This window comes from Rhinichthys klamathensis, unplaced genomic scaffold (genome assembly GCF_029890125.1).
Source record: "Rhinichthys klamathensis goyatoka isolate OS25496 unplaced genomic scaffold, OSU_Roscu_1.1 h1tg000035l_1, whole genome shotgun sequence".
Taxonomy (NCBI): Eukaryota; Metazoa; Chordata; class Actinopteri; order Cypriniformes; family Leuciscidae; genus Rhinichthys; species Rhinichthys klamathensis.
The window spans coordinates 4,017,016-4,040,437 of NW_026606583.1; the positions used below are offsets into that span (position 1 = coordinate 4,017,016).

A 23,422-nucleotide genomic window follows, 5' to 3' on the forward strand; every position below is an offset into this window, starting at 1 on the left:
TCTTTGCTTTCTTTTTCCTCTGTTGCCGTAGATATTCTGCCCTCCGGAGTTTGCACATCTGATCCCGCAACTTGCTTGTTATGTCCTTAATACCCTCTCTTTCAGCTGGTGGCCCGATTTTGAACTGCTTGTTAAGGATCTTTATTTCGCTTCTTAAGCGACGAATCTCTCTTTCCCTCCTGTTTGGTTGCCGTGGTGACTGGGGCTGACTCCTCTGCTCTATTAGGCCAAATCTCTCCTTCGCCAGATTGAACGTTATGGCTGTGAGTGATTCGATCTTCCTGTGCACAGGACCGGCCAGAGTGGCTTCCAGGATACCATTGAGGTCGTCATCAAACTGCGTCCATGCCATGCTGTCAGACGATGTGGGCCACTTGATCCTCTCTCTTCTTGACGAATGGATGGGGGTAACCGAAGGGGAACTCGCTCGATCTATCCTCTGGCTCTGGGGCGGCTCAAGTGCGTAGAGATCTTCAGCACTGTGGGGTGCTGCCTGGCTGGAGCTCTCCTTCGTCTCACCAGACACTGTGTCTGCGCGCTGCACTTGGGTAACCGACCTTCCACAAGAGGACCTGCTCTGATGTATCTTAAGCCCTCTGGTGCCTTTGCATGCTTTCCCGCAATGGCACTTTGTCACGTATTCCTCTCCGGTCAGCGTTGTTTGCTTTAGCTTTCTCGTTGTCTTTATTCCTGTCCTGGCCGTTATCAAAATATCCGTCCTGTTGAGTCTCTCATCCTCCCCCCCCTCTCGGGAGACTCTGGGGGTATTGCTCATTTTGTTCATTCGTAGCAAGAGTGGTGCCCTCTTACGAGTGCTGCAAAGCAAGGTTGCTAGCCTTGAGTGCCCGCGCCAGACTTTCCTGGAGGTCAACTGTCTCTCCAGCGTCACCGACCTTTCTCGGTTGTCATCCAGTCTTTCCTAGAAGCCACTGGTAAACCAGAGAATACTTGTGACATACACCTAGTGGGTGCTTTCTTCAGTTACCTTGAGGGTAACTGTAGCCTTCTGCCAGGAGCAGATGTCGTCAGGTGGTACACAACCTTCACTGGGTGTTTCGGCCCTCAACCACAACACCCTCCAGTTGGTGGGCCGGCAGTGATGGCCAAGTCACTGCCCATCTGCTCCTGGCTTCCAGCTTTCCTCCTCCCTCTTGTTCCATATCCAGCAGGAGGCACGTTCTGCCTCCTCCCCCATCCGACGTACTGCTTGTTTTTTCCTTTTTTTCGTCCATGCCCAGATCTGATAGTAACCGCCAGGTTGATTTGGCAGGGAAACCTCTGCAGCCGACCTCCACTGGGAACAACCACGCCTGCCATCCCTTGTCCTTGCAGTCCTGAAGAAGGGACTGATACTTCAAGGCCTTCCTCTCATGGGCAACCTCACATCCCTCCTCCCAAGGCACCGTCAGCTCAACTAGAATTATTTTCTTGCCCTCTGTTGACCACAAGACAATGTCTGGACGGAGGGCTGTGAGCACCACCCCTGGGAATTGCAGCCTTTTTCCCACGTCCACCCTCATCTCCCAGGACCTGGCGTTTTGAAGGAGATTGGGTTTTGATGGTTTGGTTGAAAAAGGCCCAAACCACCAAAAAATATTACATTTAACTATTTGTATTTTTTATTTTATAAATTAAAATATTTATTTATATAAAAAAAACAATATCTGACACAAACACAATATGGATATGAATTAAAGCAATAGCATCAAACTGGAACAACTAACCACACCTGATCAAATTGAAAAAAACTGAAGCTAATCATTTATTCAAATTAAAAAAAATAACACATAAAATACAGAGCATGGGAACAGCATAACAATACCAATCCAGTTCATTGAAACCATCAAGATTAATGTTGTCGGCTATTTTTAAATTTAGATCATGTCCTGTTTTTGTTTAGATATGTTTTATTCAACTATGTCTGGGCATTTTAGTCTATGGAAACTTGTCACGTTATCGTCATGCTGCATAATGGTTAAATCGAGAATCGTGATTAGTTTGCTCAAAATTATAATCCCAATGATTGTTGTCATTTGAGAAATTGGAATGTAATTCCAATAATTCCACATGACATTTATGTGTATCTAATAAAACAACAGCAATAAAGACTTTGCATTGTTAAACAGAGGTTGCGTAAAAGCCCTTATTCCGGAACCACAATCGCAAACAATATAGTTAAGATCCATGTTTGGATTTATTACAGTTGTTTTGAGCACAGACTCTTTCATTTACATAGAATATCCCAGTGGAGATCACGTTTTTTCCCCACAGTGTAGAGAGAGCACGCATGGTTGCCAGATTATTAAAAAAAATAATTAAACACTTTGCATAAAATGTATCCTTTTAAGAAAAAAGCTCTGATTGGTGGATTTCAAATCTTGACATCTAGCAACCACAAACTTAAAAACTGTAATATTTTGTCTCCTCTTTTTTTTTTTCGACAACAAAAATGAGAGATATTTTGGTAAAGTTTTTATTTTGTAACTACATTTTAGTCTTGTCGTTTTTCGTCAACGATATTATATGTTGATAGTCACAATTATAATTGAATGACGTTGGTGTCGCCTCATCATCGTCTCGTCTTAAGCCGGGTGCCCTACGATTTTGGCCACGATTTGGCCGTCTGAGACACATTCTGTAGATCCTAAAAGATTCCTCTGATCCTAGGCTATAGTCTGAAGTGTTTGATCACCAGTTTTACACATTCACCGACAGCCAATTAATGACCGTTGCGATCCTGGCAGGGTCAGAAGATTTGACTCACAGTCCTGCAGTGTGACTTCTCCTACGATGACCGTCAAATTGTCTTCCTTTTTCTAGACAAACCATGGCCAAAATTAACTATAGAGATTTTTTTGTAGCCACCATTTCAATCATGCGTGTAATGCAGCTCACAGTCACCGAATGTGTCATTGATTGATGATCTAAAACTCCGGACGAGTTTTCTTGTGTGCGTCCTTTTTTAATGCGTCTTGACTGCTATATGTCTGACATTAATGAAAAACGTAGATCTTACAGTGTGACATGGCTTACAGCGAGGATCATGTTCGTACCCGGCTTTAGTTTATGATGAACATTTTTCATCATACTGTAGATTTCTTTAACTAAATTAACACTAATCCAAATGATTCGATACAGAAAATGTTTTTTTTTTTTTTTTGGCATAGTTACTTGAGAGCAACGACATTCTCTTATGCCTCTGCTTGCTCAACACCAGCATGTGAAATGTGGCTCTGAATTGATATAATATATATTATGTGACATTAAAACACAGATGTTGCATTTAGTCACCCTGAGCTGCTGTCCCACTACTGAAAAATGACGTTAGGTTAGTAGCATCGCTGCTTCTGTTAACTACTTAACACTGGGATTACATGAGTGATTTGAACAAATAATTATGTGAGCATACATCTGTTGTGGCGCTAAACCGAAATTGAATTTCTGACTCCGACGTCAACTTGAGCGATACTCAAGGACTTTATTAGTGAGCGTTTTGATAAATGGCACTGTACGAAATGTCAGCTCATTGCATTTACAGGAGCAAGGTAAATATGTGTAAGCGACACTGTTTATCTGTCTTTGAAACTGAGGGATACTTATCTTCTTCACTGTATCTGATCATGCAGAAAGCTGTTATCATTCATAAGAGCTGGAGCATTTTGTTGCAAATGGTGGTTGTTGAATGCCAGTTATTTATTTATTTTTAGCCTGAGTCAGAGTCTAGACAATACAACCTCTCAGTTCCTGACATAAATGACATTTCAATGGGTCAATTTTGGCAGGAAAGCACCGCTAAGGAATACAGGGCTCGGTTTTGAATCGCTTTACACTTGTAATGGGCTTTAGACATTTTTAGAATATTCTTTACTGCTTGCAAGTAGTCATTTGAGCTGTAACTTCTGGTATTCATCCCTCTTGTGTTGTTGCAGGCCATTTTGACCTGCTTTTGACTATAGCGCAGATTTATTGCAACTTAATGTACACTCTTAAAAATAAAGGTTCCAAATTGGTTTGCATCAATGCCATAAATGAATCATTTTCTGTTCCCCAAAGAACCTTTCAGTCAACAGTTCTTAAAATACCCCCCCCCCCATTTGAATGTTAAAGGTTCTTCGTAGAACCATGCCAATAAATAACCTTTATTTTTAAAGGTGTGTTCACACCGAACGCGAATAGAGCGTCAAATACACGTCTATCGCTCGAGTTCAAATTTTTCAACTTGGGCGGAAGACATTCGCGACAAACGCGTCGCCCAATTCGCGTCATTCGCATCGCCCGGCACGAATGATGCGTCTATTCGGGTCTTTACATTGACTTTGTATGTAATCTACTCGCGCAAATAATTGAATTCACGTTCGGTGTGAACACACCATAAGAGTGTAAACTTTTCAGTTTGAGACTTTATGACATGGTTCACAGATTGTCGCCTTGTCTCATGCACACTCTCAGTAACAAACAGCGAATTGTGACTTTTGAGTGGTTGTTTGCAGGCTTTTCATTGTCATAAATGTGATTTACATGCCTGAAAAAAAACGTATTGTAATTGAAATTTGTAGTCAACATCAGTGTTTCCAGTAATTCTCTGTTCTAAAGTATTTTCTTGGCTTGTTTTAGGGGTTATTAATATAGAATCCTCATCACAAACTAATGGAAAAGTCATTGAAAAGTCATTGAAAAGGCAGTGAAATTGGTCAGAAAATCCTTTAATTTTTAATGTGTGGTCAAACTGATGCTTGATCGGATTGGAGCAGCAGGATGAAAAACCTGAGCAAAAAGTTTCCAAGACTTTGTATCAGAAAGTGTTCTCGTCCCTCTTTAAATTGTGTTTGTTTCTTTCTGTAATTGGAGGCTTAGGCTACCCGTGATTACTCGTTACGCATCCAAAAATGTTGGTATCATTAGAAAGTTGCATTTATTAATGAGGGCAGGGTAATCACAGTCTACTGGGCTTTCAGTATCAAGAGTTCAATTAGTATTCTAATTTACCATCTTGCCTAATAATGTTTTCGATGTGATGCGCAATTAACAAAATCCTATAAACAGCTTGTGTGATAATCATTCACTGAAGTGGTATGAAGTAATGCATCCAAGATTGAAAGACATTTCCCCATTAATATGACTGATTTGTTCTAGTCACGTGTTGTTGTGGACCATTTTAATTGTGAGCCTCTTCATTAGCCTCGGGGAATATGACGTACTCCTCAGTTGATTATTGCCTCCTTATAGGACTGTGTTGGTGCTGCATTGGTCCAGATACAGGTATATTTGTGTGCCCCTTGTCCCTGAGGTCTTCTGTAGCAGACGGTGATTGAGTTAGTTCCAGGTGCCCTGGAGCCCTAGCGATCAGCTCAAGCTGTAAAGGCAGAAGAGGCCAGGGGCCCTAGAGCCCTATTGGTCAGCTCACACTGAATATTCTGAGAGGCTCAGGAGCCTTAGTGACTGCTTACACTAAATACACAAAAGGACCCATTGCCCCAGAAGCCATAGCAATCAGCTCGCACTGTATACATTCAGGGTCCCCGGAGCCCTAGTGGTCAGATTATGCTGTAAAGGCTTGCACTATATATTTTAGGCGCCTAAGGGGCCCTAATGGTTAGCCTGCAGTGTATGAGCCAAAGGCACAGGTTCAGTTTTCTCGGGCTGTGCACCCAGAGGCTTTGGAGGCCTCTGGCCAGTCTGAGGCACTATAGTCCTGGCCCTATTCATAATTCAACCCTATAGTTTGTTTCCTCAAAAACAATTTAGATAGCATCTCAGGGACTCTCATTTAGTTAGATACTGTAGGTAAATTCTAATTTGGCATATTTGACCTCATGTGAAGCACCTTGTTATCCTCTTGCACATTAAGCAATTAACAATAGCACTATCAATATTTGACATGGTGATCTTTGAGTGAGCAAATGTTTTAAAGCTAATTTGACAGCATATTACATCCCGGCTTGTTAAAACACGGCCGATAGAGCGTTTTGCAGATATTCAGGCAGAAATCATCACTCATCCAAAGCAGTGGATCATCCGCAAATTACTTCAATCTTGTTGATGGACTTTTGCATATTCTCTTGGCAAATTAAATATGCACAAAACATCTAAAAATAAAATTCAAACCCACTAAGCAACACCGTTTTCAAGGGTTATTTTGTACTGGAACATAATGCATAATGATTTTGTTTTTCGCAAACAGCAGCTCTTATTTACGACATCTCTTCAGCCCGCTGGTGACCGGGTTTGTTTTGCTGTCCATCAATGTGTTTCTGGCAACTCTCTCCTTTTCTCTATTCTCTGAGCATCTGTCAGATGGAACTTCATACTGGCATCTGATGTCTTCTCATGCCCATCCGTGTGTTTTATTCAGTAGCCATCCTCACACACTCAGAAATAAATAAGAATTAAACCTGAGCACTGTCTTTGCCACGCCTTCCTTTATACCTTAATAAAAAAGTGAAAGGGGCTCTGACTTTTTCTGGGCAAGATGCAATCATATCTGCAATTATAGAGTCTCATCAAACTATAAAGACATCAAATATTAACCCTCTGGTGCTCTACAGTCAATTTTGACCGAAACATTTTACGTTTTGTTTTTTTAGAAGGTTTTACTTGATCAGAATGGTACAAAACTTGGTAAAGGTTTTGGCACTTGCTATGTAAACACACACACACACACACACACACACACACACACACACACACACACACACACACACACACACACAAATCATGGACATCATCTGAAAAGGCTAAATGGTCCTGAAAAAAATAGTCCCACTTGTGCTCCTTACGGTGGAGTAAAAAATGACTGCATTGGAAATGAATGGGAGACGAATATCATATGAAAACTTTTGGTACTGCGGCCAAACAAAATCTTACTGAAATGTCATTTTTTTTAGATATCAAGCTCAAATTTGGAACACAACTTGTTTAGATTTATGGCTTTGATTTACTTGCAGTTTTAGAGTAAAATGTGTTTTTGAAAATATATACTGTATTTCATTTAAAAATTTGACGTAAAAAAATTTTTATATTCATTTTTTTTTTTTTTTTTTTTTTTTTACTTCAGCAATAATCTGCCAAGTGTCGTCTTTGAAAACAGATCAAACTTAAGTCTGTGCTCTACAGCGTTCAAGATTTACGACAGTTTAAGTTGGAAATTAAATTGTCAGGTCTATCCTCAGAAAGTGAATAAATGGCTTTTAAACACAGTGCAAATATCATTTAGTACCATAAAATGAAGAAAATTAAGAAATGAGAGTGATGCTAATCAAACTCCTCAGGATTTTAAAAGAGCAGCGATGAAATGTAATGTATGATAAAACACAGCGTGGCATAACTCCTCGTGCTTTCGAAAGCCCCATGACCCCAGTCCTCTCCATACGCCCTGAAGACACAGGAGTGAGCTGAAAAATCATTTGTAGTCTGATTTCACAGCAAACGCATGCCCCGACTGGCACTATGTGTGGTGCTGTCCCCACCCGTGGGTGGATGGATGGGTTTTTCAGCACGTTCTCGCGAGGACAGGCCCACCCGCAGGCTCCATTTCTCACCCGGCTTCACCCTCGTAATTATCTCCATCTCAGCGGGTTACAAAACCCTTTTGTCCCCAGGCCAATGCTACACATTGACTCTCACAGACTTATGAAACTCGCAGCGGGATACGTGGCTTTAGAAGAACAGAATAAAGTGAACAAATTGAGTCTGTCAGATGTATTTGAATCCTGCTAAGAGCGCTCTGCAAAAGAATTTACGTTGACCATTGCTTGAAAGATTTTGGTTTAAACATGCTTTACACCTATTAGAGTTTGTGTCTTTTATCTTTATTTATAGCTCTAAAAGCTAGAATACAGTACATGAAATTTGCCCATATTTGCAGTCTGAACTTGTCAAAAACAATGCTGAACGTCAGAGCCGGTCGGCTGATTTTGGCCAGTCAGAGTGGACAGATTTCACAGAAAAGTGTACATTTGTACTATGATTCTGTCATATCGGAGGACAATTTTGAGCCGATTTTAGAACACATTGTTTTCATTTGTCTTGTGTTTCCTAGCAACAAGGCACATGTTTCCTTGAGTTGTGTTCGAAATGACTTGCAAGTTTTGTAGTATGTGACCCTTAGTCGTTTAGTGTACGATGTTCAGTTCTTCTCTATAATTACCACATTCTCTCTTTTGAAAAACGTTTTATTTCGTATAATATTAAAGGGATAGTTCACTCAAAAATGAAATTTCTGTCATTAATTACTCACCATCAGGTCGTTCCAAACCCGTGAGACTTTCGCTCATCCTCAGAACACAAATGGAAATACCACTTTGACGCTTCAAAAAGTTCATACAGAGATCGTAAAACTAACATAATCCATATGAATTGAACAGTTTAGTCCAAATTTTCCGAAGAGACTCAATCTCTTTATATGATGAACAGACTGAATTTAGGCTTTTATTCACATATAAACATTGATCCGCAAACATAAACAGAAGCTCAACCTCACTTTCCTGACGAGTGAGAACAAACCTCTTGCGGAACCCAAGAATGACCCTTATTGGTTCTCACATGTCAAGCGAACACACTTAAAGGGATAGTTCACTTTGAAATTAATGTTTGGTATGTTTTAGCTTACCTCAAGGGCATCCAAGATGTAGGTGTCTTTGTTTCCGCAGTAGTTTCAATTTTGATATTTTTAGGTCAAACCGTTCTTGTCTGTCAGTCATATAATGCAGGTCTATGGTCACCACCTCAAAGAGGATGCACAGAGAAGTCCAAATTAAACATGATTTAATGACTCGTAAATGTAAGTACACATTGATGGCCTAAGACACGAAACGAGCGGTTTGTGTGAGAAAACGAACAGTATTTATATAGTTTTTACCTCTTGTAACCACAGCCACGTCCAAGTGATCTGAGGGCGCGGGCGCCTCGGTCTGCGCAAGCGCCGGAAAGCGCCGGAAGTGATCTCTCGCGCGTGGACGTCACTCATTGTTTATACAGAGATTTCGGAAGTGTTACCTTTCACTGTGAAGATCTAAACATATTTAGATATACAGGAAATCGCAATGGAAGACGATTTCGATATATCAACAGACAACGTTTAATTTTTTTCGCAACCGCGCGAGAGATCACTTCCGGCGCTTTCCGGCGCTGTGGTGACCATAGACCTGCATTATATGACTGACAGACAAGAACGGTTTGACCTAAAAATATCAAAATTGAAACTACTGCGGAAACAAAGACACCTACATCTTGGATGCCCTTGAGGTAAGCTAAAACATACCAAAAATTTATTTCAAAGTGAACTATCCCTTTAAGCTTCCGTTTACCACAACTGATGTGTGTTTTAATGAATGTTTATATTAATAAATTTAAACTAAATTCAATCTGTTCAAATTTGGACTAAACCGCTTGAATCATATGGATTAGTTTTATGATCTCTTTATGAACTTTTTGAAGCTTCAAAGTGGTAGTTGCGTAGCTGTCAACGGAGGGACAGAAATCTCTCAGATTTCATCAAAAATATCTTTATCTGTGTTCCGAATATGAACGAAAGTATTGCGGGTCAGGAACGACATGAGGGTGAGTAATTAATGAAGGAATTTTCATTTTTGGGTGAACTATCCCTTTAATACAAAATATTGATATAGTTGGAACAAACAATGGCTTTGTTTTATTTATTTATTTATTTATTTTTATCTTTCAGGGTACAGCGGCCAGTCGATTTCACTATAAAGTGGATTTGGAGCAGTTTCCCTACAGCACTAGTATATTCGACGTGGAGGAGAACTCGGGCAATGTTCTCACCAGGGTCAATCTGAATGAGGAGCCCAACACTAAATTCAGTGTAAGTGCATAACAATCTTTTCTTGATACAGGGCTTGTCAACTAGCAACCTACAGGCCATAACTGGCCCATCAATCATTTTTATGCGTCCCACAGATTGATTTAGATGAAATTGCTGCACTGCCTGATGCTATCTGAGTAAAACTAACTGACTGGTGAGTTTAGAAACACTCATTATAATGGTTCAAATTCAGACGGGATTGAAGTTTTTCTGGATATAGTTTCCCCATGCCATGCATGACCCTTAGGGTTGGGTATCGTCTGAATTTCTCGATTCCGATTCTTATTGATTCCTAATTTCGAATCCAATAAGGTAAAAAAAAAAAAAAAAAAAAAAAAAAAAAAAACTTATATATCGTTCACATTTAATCTTATTGCAAAACATTTAATTGTGGCTGAATATCATGAACAAAAACCAACAGGCTTGAACGCTTCCACGTGGCCTGTGAATTTTCTCATTGTCTTTTGTCGTTTGATTAGTGTTATTTATTATGGAGACGGCAGTTGCTGTCACTTTAAGAGTTTCCCAATAGTTACAAATGCCTGCAGCACTGAAAACAGGGCATCTCGCGCTTGAATGGTTTAAAATCACATTAAAATCACCTTTTCTGTGCGCGCGTTTTGATGTGTGTGAGTCGCCTTGCGCTTTAATGGTTTAAAATCACATTTTCTGTGAGCGCGCTTTGGATGCGTGTGTAGCACAAAATAGTGCGCGAGTCATCTTGCGCTTGAATTGTTAAAAGTGATATTGAAATGCTCATAAATGATTCGATAAGGAATCAAAATTTGAATTTTATGACAAGTATCCGATTCCTGACCTCAAGTAATCGATTCCCAACCCTAGACCCAACACAATGTTTCTGTTTTATCAGATGCATTTTGATGAGCCAAATGTTTGTGTCTTATATAGGATGATATTGTCATACAAAAAGAGAACAGATCTTATATATACTTTTCCACCAGTTCACAAATCTCATCTTTTGCACGCTCAAGATTTTAAATGTAGATTTCAAATGTAGCGCGCTCGCATATTGTCACGAACTGCTCTGAGACAAGAAGGTTGAGGATCAAAATGCAGTATTTATTGAACAGGGTAATCCAAAGACGTAATCCAAAGTACAGGCTAGGTCAAACACAGGCAGGCAGTCCATACAAACAAACACAACAAGGGCAAAAGAGTAATCCACGGAACAGGCAAGAAATCCGAAACCAGAGAGCATGCTCGGAATTGCAGTGTAACACTAAACAAGACTTCGCAGATAATGAATGAGAAAACCAGGCTTATATGGGGTGAGCTGAACAAGATAATGAGACACAGGTGAATGTGATAATGGATGTAGAGTCCGGGCAGTGAGTTATGGGAGATGAAGTTTGTGAGGGAATGACAATAGTCTGATGTGGAGTGCCCTCTGGTGGCTCTCAAGGGCACTCCAGCTGGTGACCGTTACACTTATAGAGCGACGCCGTGGCATCTACGCCACAGTGAGATGAAAAAATCTCAATCTTTTCTCAAAAAAAAAAAATCTTTTCAGAATGCCACAAGCAGGTCATGTGACAAGCAGGTCATGTGACCTGCAAGCAGGTCATGTGACCACAAGCAGGTCATGTGACAAGAACCAGCTTCACCCTTTCAGTGACAACATTGAAAGCTCAGAAAAAAATGGATGAACAGCTGATTATAGCTGTACAGGGCAGGGTTTTTTACTCATCTCCATAAATATATCTTGTAGCAGAGCTAATGCAAGGGCTGGAAATCAATGTATCCATTGCTGAAACTTGAGAACGCGGCTCATGATTGCTTAGCTACAATCGCTTTTGAAAGGTGGAGAAAGTGGTGCGGCAGGCGTGAACCAGAGATGCTCACAAGTCTCTGAGCTAGAGTCCAAGTCAAGTCTCAAGTCTCTGAGCTAGAGTCCAAGTCAAGTCTCAAGTCTTTGAGCTAGAGTCCAAGTCAAGTCTCAAGTCTCTGAGCTAGAGTCCAAGTCAAGTCTCAAGTCTCTTGTGGTTATAGGCCTAAGTGTTGCATCACGTACAGCGACCCATCCATTTTGCTTAAAACACTGCATAGCTTTATATAAGGAATTCAAAGCATGTAATATGTTAGGTTACACTTTATTTCGATAGTCCACTTTAGACATTCTACTAACCATGTACATTTTCAACTACATGTCAACTAACTCTCATTAGAGTATTAGTAGACTGTAGTAGACTGTCAGGTTATGATGTGGGTTCGGAGAACAAGTTGACTTGTAGTTGCCAAGTTACTTATAGTCAGTAGAATATCTGTTGGGGAACCAACAAAATAAGATATTATAATATATAATTAGCATATATTAAGCAGACAGCCTACTAATACTCTAATGAGAGTTAGTTGACATGCAGCTGCAAAGTTACTTATAGTTAGTAGAATGTATAAAGTGGACTATCAAAATAAAGTGGTACCATATGTTATTATGACTCCTTTATCTATTAGCATACAGTATCAGCTTTAATGTTGGTATATAATCAGTGTAAACAGGCTATTGCAACATGACAAAAACACCAAGAATGCTTTACTTTTAGTTAATTTCTTTATTTTGCCTTGTAGCTTGAACATACCAAGACATAAGACCAAATGTAGAAAATGATATAACTCGCAACACTAAAATTGACACACTCCTATTTAGTGCAAAACATCAGTGTAGCTAAATGCAAATAAACTATTGCATCCAAATGAAATTTTTAACACTACAGTGCACTTCCAAAACATTAAAATGCTCAAAATCTTTAGTGTAAATGTGAAGCAACTGACCAACTTATGGCATGTAACTTGTTAAGAACAAAATGTTTAGAAATAAAAAAATCCAAAGGGTGAGATCAGACTGGTTAACCTTCTCTTCTCTCAACACACTAGGTATGGACCACAAAACATTTCTGGCTTCTTCTGGCTGCACTGCCTATGCAACTAATCATAGCTTATATACTGTAAGTCAACACATCCCAGACTCTCAAACCAGTGTAACATTATAACTAAATGAAACAGTAACGTTACATGATCAACAATAAACCTGTTTGTAGACAACGGGCAGCCAGCCCAGGCACGTAAATGATTAACGTTACGTTAATCGACCACCACAAGTTTGGGAATTAAACAAACGCTCATTCATATTTCATAAGGAAGACAGTCGGAGTTAACCTCCCGTAACGTTAGGTAGCTAAAGCAATAAGCAAGCTAACGGTAGATGGTCAATGCTGAGCTAAACATGTTTACTCACCTATCAGGGTGCGTTTTCAGATGCCTGATAAAATTAGATGTGGTTGAGCCAGAATCTTTTATCGTGATACTGCATATTTTGCATTGAGCGCTTCTTTTGAGTGCGTCTTGTTTGAAGTTTTTGAACCCAAAGCTAACGATGAAAGGCACAGCAGCGGCCGGTGCAGTCGAACTTTTTGTTTGTTATCCTCTCATGTGCGGTCGCGCGCGCGCTGCCAGCAATTGGCTTTATGCCACAGCTTCACTACTTCCTGAACTTCAGCCAGCCCTTTGTTTCCTGACTGTCATTATTGGACAAACTAATTAATCCAGGTGTGCCTGGCCTCAGTAACAATAATCAGGCACACCTGGATTAATCAGTTTGTCCAATAATGACAGACAGGAAACAAAGGGCTGGCTGAAGTTCAGGAAGTAGTGAAGCTGTGCATAAAGCCTATTGGCCACGTAGTACGTGGTTACGTAGGCAGGTTATAGGTAACGGAGGGAGGGGGATAACAGCGAGCTCATCAGACGTTTCCTAAAAATAAACATTGTTCACGAGTCCCGCAGCTCGAGTCTGAGTCGAGTCTGAAGTCTTTCGAGGACGAGTCTCAAGTCGAGTCTGAAGTCACTGTGTGTGGGACTTAAGTCGCACTCGAGTCCGAGTCTCAAACTCGAGTCCCCATCTCTGGCGTGAACAGCCCCTTAATCAGTATTTTTTACTTCTTTTTCTGACAAACTTTGATCATCCTCAAAAGTAGGTTGAGTTATGTGAGAAAAAGGAGTGTAAAATATTAAAACGTTTATTTTGTTATACTTGCATTACAATTTTATTAATAGAGACAGTAGTAGTGAAGAAACTAAAAAGGAAGTCAATTGGAGTCAATGGGAGGGGGGCTGCGGTGTTACGGGGGACCAGGATGGGACCATGAGCCTGACAGCTCAATATGTTGGTGCATTTGTCCTGTCCACAAGACCACCACAAAGACTAAGTCTTGTGCAGAGGTGCAAAGAGTACAAGAGTACAAGCAAAGAGTGATACCTTACAGTGAAAATGACTCCATTACAGTAACTTTCCAACTACATGCCATCTACCAGTCATTAGAATATTAGTTGACTGTCTGCTTCATATCTGCTAACACTGAATTTTGATGGTCCCTCAACAGACATTCTACTGACTATAATTAACTTTGCAACTACATCAACGTATTCTGCTAACCATAACCTAACAGTCTACTACAGTCTACTAATTCTCTAATTAGAGTTAGTTGACATGTAGTTGCAAAGTTACTTATAGTTAGTAGATGGTCTAAAGTGGACCAATGAAATAACGTGTAACCGTTATAAGACACCAATCCTAATACCACTTGAGTAACAGTCTTAGAGGATCTGATTTTAACAGTACTCAAGTATTTTACTCATACTGAATGTTTTACCCCATCTTCAAATAGTTTTTTTTTCTGTAAGCATAAACAAGAAAAACGATTTGCAAAGAGAAAAATAACAATGATATTATCTTATTTTAATGCAATTTTCTAAAGTAAAGTATATTTATTTTGTTTAAGTCAATTGTATACAATAGAACAAAAAATACCCTACTTTCAGTTCAAGTTAATTTAACAAAACAATGCAAATAATAAAAATACAAAAATAAAATTCTGCATATATGATTTAAATATACATTCATTTTTATAGACATTAAATATACAACTTTTTTTCGTTATTTAATTTGCACTGTCACTTTTAGACCTCATGCACGGATTTAATATTGATGCACGTGTTCACTTAAAACATGAGCCAAGACCTTTATTTCACCAGCAATGTTTCAGCATTAGACCACTCACCTTCGATAGGTTGCAAATGCCACTGAATTCAGAATCACGCGATGATTATAATCATTACGAGTACTATCGACTTCTTTTCCCCAGGTTAATAACTCACTTTAAAGATTGTTTATAACTTTTACTGCAACAAAATTACAAAAAAATATATGTATTGTATTATATTATATTATTTACTCTGAAATTATAAGGAATCATGGAATACTGTGGAATAATTATAGTTCTGAATGCGAATTCCTAGTCCTTGTTTCTTCTTAAAATTGATTTTTCTCTTGTTTCCAAACAGTTGGCGGTTATTGCCTATGATGATGGGGAGCCGATGAAGTTCAATAAGACTCTGGTGGAGATCACTGTCCTGCAGCCGTCCATAATTCCTGTGTTCACGCAGGAGGAGTACAGGTGAGCAAACACTTCATGTGAAAAAGAAAGTACACCCTTTTGAATTCTATAGTTGTACATATCAGATTAGATTAATATTAATATTAGGTAAATACAACCTCAGATGAGCAACAACACGTGACGATATAAATTTTCTAACAAAAATAAAGCTAAAATGGAGAAGCCATGTGTGACAAACTTAGTACACCCTATGATTTAATTGCTTGTACAACCACCTTTAGTAGCAATAACTACATCATTATATTCTATATGAATTTATAAGGTCCTGCCACAACATTTCAATTGGGTCGAGGTCTGAACTTTTACTGGGTTATTGCAACACCTTGATTCTTTATTTTTCAGCCATCCTGCTGTAGATTTGCTGGTGTACTTGGGATAATTTTCCAGTTGCATAGCTCAATTTCAGCCAAGCTTTAGCTGTCGAAGAGATGGCCTCACATTTGACTCTAGAATACTTTAGTATACAGAGGAGAGTCCATGGTCGACTCAATGACCGCAAGGTGCCCGGGTCCTGTTGCTGCAAAACAAGCCAAAAATCATCTCCCCTCCACCACTGTGCTTGACAGTTGGAATAAGGTGTTTGTGCTGAAATCCTGTTTGGTTTTCTTCTGAAGTGGTGCTGTGTATTATTGTCTCCAATTTGGTCTCGTCTGTCCAAAGGACATTGTTCTAGAAGTCATGTGGTTTGTTCAGATGCAACTTTACAAACCTAAGCCGTGTTGCCATGAGAGAAAAGGCTTTCTCCTAGCACCCCTTCCATAACAAGCCATACTTGTTCATCTTTTTCTAATTGAACTGTCATGAACTTTAACATTTAACATGCCAACTGAGGCCTGTAGACTTTGAGGTGTAGCTCTTGGATTTTTTGCAGTTTCTGAGAAGTGCACGGTCTGATCTTTTGGTGAATTTGCTGGGATGTCCACTCCTGGGAAGATTGGTAAATTCTGGGAATGTTTTTCATTTCTGAATAACCTCCCTCACTGTAGAATGATAGATTTCAGATTTTTTGGAAATGACCTTGTAAGCCTTCCCAGATTGATGGGCAGCAATAATTTCTTCTCTAAGATCATTGCACACCTGAATGCTCTAGGCCAGCAAACTGACAAATCTTCTGCTTTTATACAGTTGGTCAAGCTTGCTGATGATCAATTAATCAAAGGCATTTGATTAGCAGTGTCTAAATGCTACTTACCCTATTAATTCCTTAATTCCAATAGTTTTTCACCCATGGCTTCTCCATTTTAGCTTAATCTTTGTTCAAGAAATAATGTCACAGTGTTATATGTCATGTGTTGTTGTTCATCAGAGGTTGTATACCTAATTTTAAGACCTGCTAAAGACCAGATGTTTGTTTTAAATTATGTCATGATATGTAAAACCATAGAATTCAAAAGGCTGTGCTTTCTTTTCCCATGAATGTATGTATTGTTCTGAACTTGCTGTATGCTTCCAAAACATATTCAGTACTTCAACATCTTCTAGTACTGTCGAGTAGAAAGTTAGACATTTCAGTACAAAATATAGCAGGTTTTTTTGGATATAGAATCTAAATGCGTTGTTTAAACATATTAATTTGCTGTTTGCTGATGCCCATGTGTGTTTGAAAGATGATTTTTTTTTTCACAAATATATGTTTAGTTAGATTGCATCTTTTGATATAGCCTAGATATGTGAGTTTTAGATTAAGTATGTTTATTTTTATAGGCACTGCATTTCTTTTGACTTGACTTCAAACAAATGTAATTTTATGGCCTTAAGCCAAAAAGCAGAGGTGGAGCTAGTACAAATTTGATCCTGTTTTGATTATGAAGATCCATTAACATGCAATTGTAGATCATTCACAATAAGACCCGAAACATGTATTTAAAAAAAATAAACAGGGTCTTTAGCACAAAAGCACTATGAAAATAACCAGCTTTAGGTAGTTTTATTCAGTAAAAAACTGTCAGCATAGATTTAATCTTAGACTGATTATGTATAATAGCTGCAAGGTAGAGTGTGCTGCAAAGGTGCAATGTAATGTTTTATACACACTGTTGTTTCCTCAAAGGACATTTGCACTCCATTTAAATGCATTATGGCTGCTTTATCAAATTACTTATTTAATATGTTTGACACAAGGGGTAATCAGTTCAATTCACATGGTTCTGAGGCAAATAAGACCTAAATTGATTTCAAGCTAAACACATTGAAGCTTATTTTGCTGAATTTATCACACAGCCTATTCATCTGTATGTTCAGAAGAAGACATCACCGTCTGTGCAGATAGATATGTGATCAAAAATGATTTTATTAACAGCTTTATAGTGAAGTGGTAGTTGTACTCAGGCTTTGATGACCAATGGGGTTAAAATAGCCTTGATAACATCCTTACTCGTTGACTAATCAGGGCTACAGAGACAGAAACACAAGATGAAAAGACTTGGCCGAAGGTCTGAATTAATGTTGTGTCCTACAGAGCTGGAGAAAGGTCATAGTTGATAGTAGCTCTGCTGCACAGTGAGAATAACAATAGCTTTTCAGACGCAGCCCTCCGCCAGCTCTTGATTGCTGCCAGTAGACACATTAGCCAGGTGTCTGTTGCCCCGGTGTGGTGAGCACAGGGCTGGATAGAGTCTGTTTGATCTCCCCGGCTTTGCTGGCTATGCTCTGTGGAATCATCTAGATGTGGACTAGAGATAACCCTGCCTCCATAATTACCTACTCACGGTACAGTCTTCAAGTAGTTTACATTCAATTGTGGGAGAAATAGCTTTCTAAGGCAAGCGCCACTATTTTTATTGCTAATTCGATACAAATTATACATCATATCATGGTACTTGTTGAGGAGATGCATTCTGTTTATTGTCTCTAAAATTAGTTTTGGAGCTTCTTCTTTTTTTACTTTAAAATAGGGAACAATGCAATAGTTGAAAATGCAGTAGACTGAGTAATTTCTGCTGAAAACTATAATAGTGGTCTTAACTGGCCACCAACCTGTTTTGCAACACTTAGGCTAGTCTAGTTTGATGGTTTTACATTAACATCTATGCATTTGCATTTTCAACCTAGGCTCATTGGAAAAATGGGCCTCTACCTACATTTCTGCAAAATTCCCAAAACGTAGCAACAAATTGTTTCGCCTGGTTACTTGCACAATACTATGTTATGACCTCAAAACACTTTTGCAATTGTGTATGATTTATAAACGAATATTTTTTTATATATTTAATCACATAACAAACTCCATATGTTTGGCTTTTCTAATGTATTAAACTTGCTTGGTAGCTCACCTGGTACAGCTTTGTAATGTAGAGGGCACAGGTACGAGTCCCGTGAAACAAGACCCGATAAAAGAGATCAAAGACTTGTAAAAGCAGCTGAAATGGCATGGTTGCAAATTTGTTTTTATCAAACGTTTAACCTTTTGGCACCACACACCCCCACTCACTCAAACTACCACAATACGCACAAGTCGTCAACCAACATAATTAAAATGTTGCTAGATTCTCATTAATCTGCTTTGGATAAAACTCAACATACTTTTAGCGCCACTCACTGGACATTTAACCCTGAAAGTGTCGAGAAACATGCAAGAACATGCCAGCAGCCATATCACCCGGTAGACTGGTTGCCCACTGAAGCTAAGCAGGGCTGAGCCTGGTCAGTACCTGGATGGGAGACCTCCTGGGAAAACCAGGTTGCTGATGGAAGAGCTGTTAGTGAGGCCAGTAGGGGGCGCTCACCCTGTGGTCTGTGTGGGTCCTAACGCCCTAGTGTAGTGATGGGGACACTATACTGTCAAAGGGCACCGTCCTTCGGATGAGACGTTAAACAGAGGACCTGACTCTCTGTGGTCATTAAAAATCCCATGATGTCCTTCGGAAAAAGAGTAGGGGTTTAACCCCGGCATCCTGACCAAATTTGCCCATTGGCCTATGTCCATCATGGCCTCCTAATCATCCCCATACACTGATTAGCTTCATTACTGTCTCCTCTCCACCTATAAGCTAGTGTGGGGTGGGCGTTCTGGCACAATATGGCTGCCGTCACATCATCTAGGTGGATGCTGCACATTGGTGGTGGTTGAGGAGATTTCCCCCTTCCATATGTAAAGCGCTTTGAGTACCCAGAAAAGCGCTATATAAATGTAATGAATTATTATTATTATTATTATTAAGAATCGACAAAAATATAATTTTCCAATTGGTTGCATTTATCCATTTTCATTTATCTAAAGTGATTTGCATTGCCTTCAAGCACAGGTATGCGTTGGTTTTAATCAATTGTTTGTCCTGTGAATTGAACCCACAACCTTGGCATTGTTAGCGCCATGCTCTTCCGTTTGAGCTACAAAGCAACAGTTTAAGAGGGGTTTGGGTCCTGCTGAGAGAGTGTCTGGCCAACCATCTGCACATTGTCCAGGTTAGAAGAAAAAAACAGCTTAGCCTGGCTGTGATACTATAAAAATCATTTTAAATCAGCTACGACCAACAAAAGCGCCTTATAGCAGGTCATTTCAGCTGGGGTATTGGGGTCTTTTGACCTGAGCTAGTATGCAACCACTCAAAGCACCCCAGCAACCAGATAGCAACACTCTAACAACAGCTTTAAAACACTTTACCAGATGCATAACAACACTCTGGAAACAATCCCAGTTTGATTATTCACAGGCAAACAGCACAATTTATTTAGAAAATGCAAAATAAACATCATACAATTATATATTTTTTTAGCATTTTCTTTTTGCATTGAATTCAGAGGATGGCACTCAACAAAAAATCACATCACTGCATGACCAACTAAGCATATTTGATAATGGCTAAATAAGAGTGAAATTATGGGATAAAAGGCTAATTGAAAAAAACAAAAAGCATTGCATCTTGTTAGCAGCCGTAGAGTTTTTGTGATGTTTGCCAACTAAAATGTGCAGCCTGTGCATTTTCGCACGGCATATCTCATAAAAATGCTTAATGAATCTCTATGACTGCTAAATCACCCACAGAGCATCCTGCCACTTCTGTTTTTCATTTTGACGGTCACACCCATCCATCACTGTCTCATTTTTATGCTTTCCTTTTTGTGAATGTTTTTATCAATTCAGTTTTTCTCTTCAGTCATGCAGTTGGAGAAAAGCTCAGAACAAACTATATCTGTATTGACATACTAAGCTTATGCCAAAACGAACATTCAATTCCAAAATATCTAAAGCCTGAAACACACCAAGGCGACGGTCGGCCGTCGGGCAGTTTTAGTGCGTCTTCTCAGTGTGTTCCGCACGGTTCCGCACCGTTGGCTGAAATTGGTCCTCGTCGGCTTTGTTTCGGCCGATTCGACATGTTGAATAGGCGTCGGGCCGTCGGTGAAAGAGCGAACTCTGATTGGCTGTTCAGCTTAGTGAACGAGTCAGTGCACGAGAATAATAGCAAAACAGCGAGCAAAGAAGTCAAAACGGTACAGATAGAAGGCTGTTCATATGTTACGTCATCTTACCTGAGTGTTCCTTGGGGAATATTTCAATATTAACACGAGCGGAGTGGAATAAAGAAATTGTTTAGCAGGATTGATATTCAAAACGGTAAGCACGCACTGCTTTGTTTACGGTGTGTATCTGCAGCCTGTAGCGTCGGTTTCCCTTTTTGAATGACGAATATAGACGAATATATCTGCAGAAATAGTATGGAGCTAATAATATGACAAAATGATTTGAATTTGAATTGTGTAAATTTGAATTATTTGCAAGTGTAATCTAACAAAACTGAATTTTAAATAGTTCTGAATTTGAATTTTTTTGGAACGAATATTGAACATCTGAAATTTAACAAACTGAAAGGTTTTTATGGCTGAATTTTATAGACATGTATTTTCAAACAGCTAGTTTTTGTGTTCTGAATTCAAATACTGCAAAATTTCAGTTTAAAAAAATACGGATTCAAGTTTTCAAGATGAAGAAATTCGGAACGTCAAATTCAGTTTTCTAAAATTCAATGTCAAAAATTCAATGTCAAAAATTCAGGTCTTACAGAAAGTAGGTCACAGGGAAGAGTAGATGATCTCGGAAAAGTCGAACAGAGCATTTTGGCCAATTAGGGACTGCAGAAGTTTTCCAGTGCGAACGTGGTGGTTCAAGAGGTTGCCGCTCTCTGACTCTGATCATAATCGCCCGGAGGTAAGTTAAACATGAATGATTTTGTGTTTGTTAGGTTAGCGTTCTCAGCACGTGATACATTTGTCTAAGCGGTCTCTGGTGTTTGTTTTAAAGTATATTTTGTGTAATATTTTGTGTAAAATTGATTAGAACGCCACCGTGTCTACTACACAGACGTGACGTCGCGCACGTGTGTATTACGTGTTCAATCTATAGTGTTTCATCGCTATCTAATGGCCTGGCAGCAGAATACAGCGTTTTTAGTCTTTTTCACGGATCCGTGTTATTGGGGACCGTTTTGACAATGGGGTCGTCTGTAAGCGGAAAACTCAAAGGAAAAACTTCTCCGTTTTAAGCATATCGTTTTTCACTTTTTCCACCAACCATTTATCTCAATTCTGGAATGTAATGCTGAATAATGACCCAATCATTTCTGATGGATTATATTCAGATAAAAGTAAATTATTTTTTTCTCATTAATTGTCCTGTTTTGCTTTAAAATAGATCAGATCATAAAAGTAAAATTGTTTGCGGTAGGCGTTTCACATTCTCTTTAAGATGGGCTCAACACATTCATGTTTAAATTATGCAATGCATTAACCTATATTGATTAAATCTTACAATCATGTCACACCAGAGCTAATCAAAATGAACCTGAAACTGATAGTAGGCTACAGTCGGCAATACTAGAGCTTTTATGTAAACAGGTCGCGTGCTGCGTTCATCCAATCAATGACACTGACAGAACAAATATGCAAATAAGAACGTTAACCCAGGGTTTAGGAATGTACAATGTGAAACCTCATCTTATGAATACCTAGGATTAATTGTTAACCCCAGGTAACTTATGACCAGTGTGAAACGTGAAGCAAGATAGCCCAGGATTCCGTTTACCCAGGGTTTAGAATGACCCAGGTTTAAGTATTACAGGCGTGAAAAGACCGTAAGTGATATTGGAGGACCAAATTTATACAAAACATACCATGTACAGACAAGCAGATGTACCAAGAATATGAACGCAACATGTTAAACGTTAACTGTTTTCCCACAGAAAACCATTGTAAAGAAATTGCTTATCATGCAATTTAGCGCATTTGCATTCATAATCTTGGCCCATCTGCTCGCCATCATCATCCATAAGATCTATACTAAATTTGAATTTCGTCTAAGTACATTAAGCCATGTCAAGGGGTTTTGATTGTCCCTCTGTCTTTAGTGATTGAAATACTTATCTTCATTTTACTTTGTTTTAGAGGTGATCAAAGCAATAATCGCTTGAAACAGATGGAAAATCGACAGACATTTCCTGCAGTTCTATGGATGTTTTGCCCTCTAGGTCTCCGCACCAGTCATGTGGCTGAAAACTGGTGAAGGGGTAGTTCGCCCAAAAAAAGAAAAATATGTGAATAAGAGCCTAAATTAAATCTATCCATCATATAATGTGATCGTGTCTCTTCAGAAGACTAAAACGCTTGATTCATATGGATTTATATTACTCTTTATGAACGTTTTTAATCATCAGAGTTTTGGGTGAATAGACTTTCAATGGAGGGACAGAAAGATTGCAATAAAAACATTGTCATTAGTGTTTCGAAGATAAACGAAAGAACATCAGAGTGATTAAATGATGACAGAATTGAACTTTCATAATTGAACATTTTACTGTTCAGCTTTCTGGGGTTTTGTGCATTTATAAAACTTGAATCTGGTGCTCTACAAACTTTGACACACACGTCTGCCTGCTGTGCAGTAGAATCAGCGTTCAAGTGCGTGATAAATTGTTCCCTGAAAAGTGATTCCAGTGTAAATTTATTTATAAATGGAGAATTTATTTGGTCTCTGCAAAGGTTCGAGTTCCTAGTGTACACTAGTGTGTCTCTTTCTATGTGGCAAGAGTATGGATATGTGATGAGACGGTCGATCATATGTCTGCGGTTCTCCCTCCATCACCTCGGATGCTGGAGTGCAGATTGGGATCCTCTTTACTCAGCTTCATTTGAC

The 23,422-nt window shown here is 39.1% G+C and overlaps 1 protein-coding gene across 3 annotated transcripts in view; it reads left to right on the forward strand.

Annotated features, from left to right (window-relative positions):
- The window catches only part of pcdh15b (protocadherin-related 15b), a 248,948-nt gene that overhangs the window by 175,622 nt on the left and 49,904 nt on the right, over positions 1-23,422 (forward strand). For all 3 annotated transcript variants that reach the window (XM_056245931.1, XM_056245929.1, XM_056245930.1), the window contains exons 23-24: positions 9,683-9,823; positions 15,182-15,294. In XM_056245931.1, the coding sequence (XP_056101906.1) occupies positions 9,683-9,823; positions 15,182-15,294 (254 nt within the window). The remainder of the gene's footprint in view (positions 1-9,682; positions 9,824-15,181; positions 15,295-23,422) is intronic.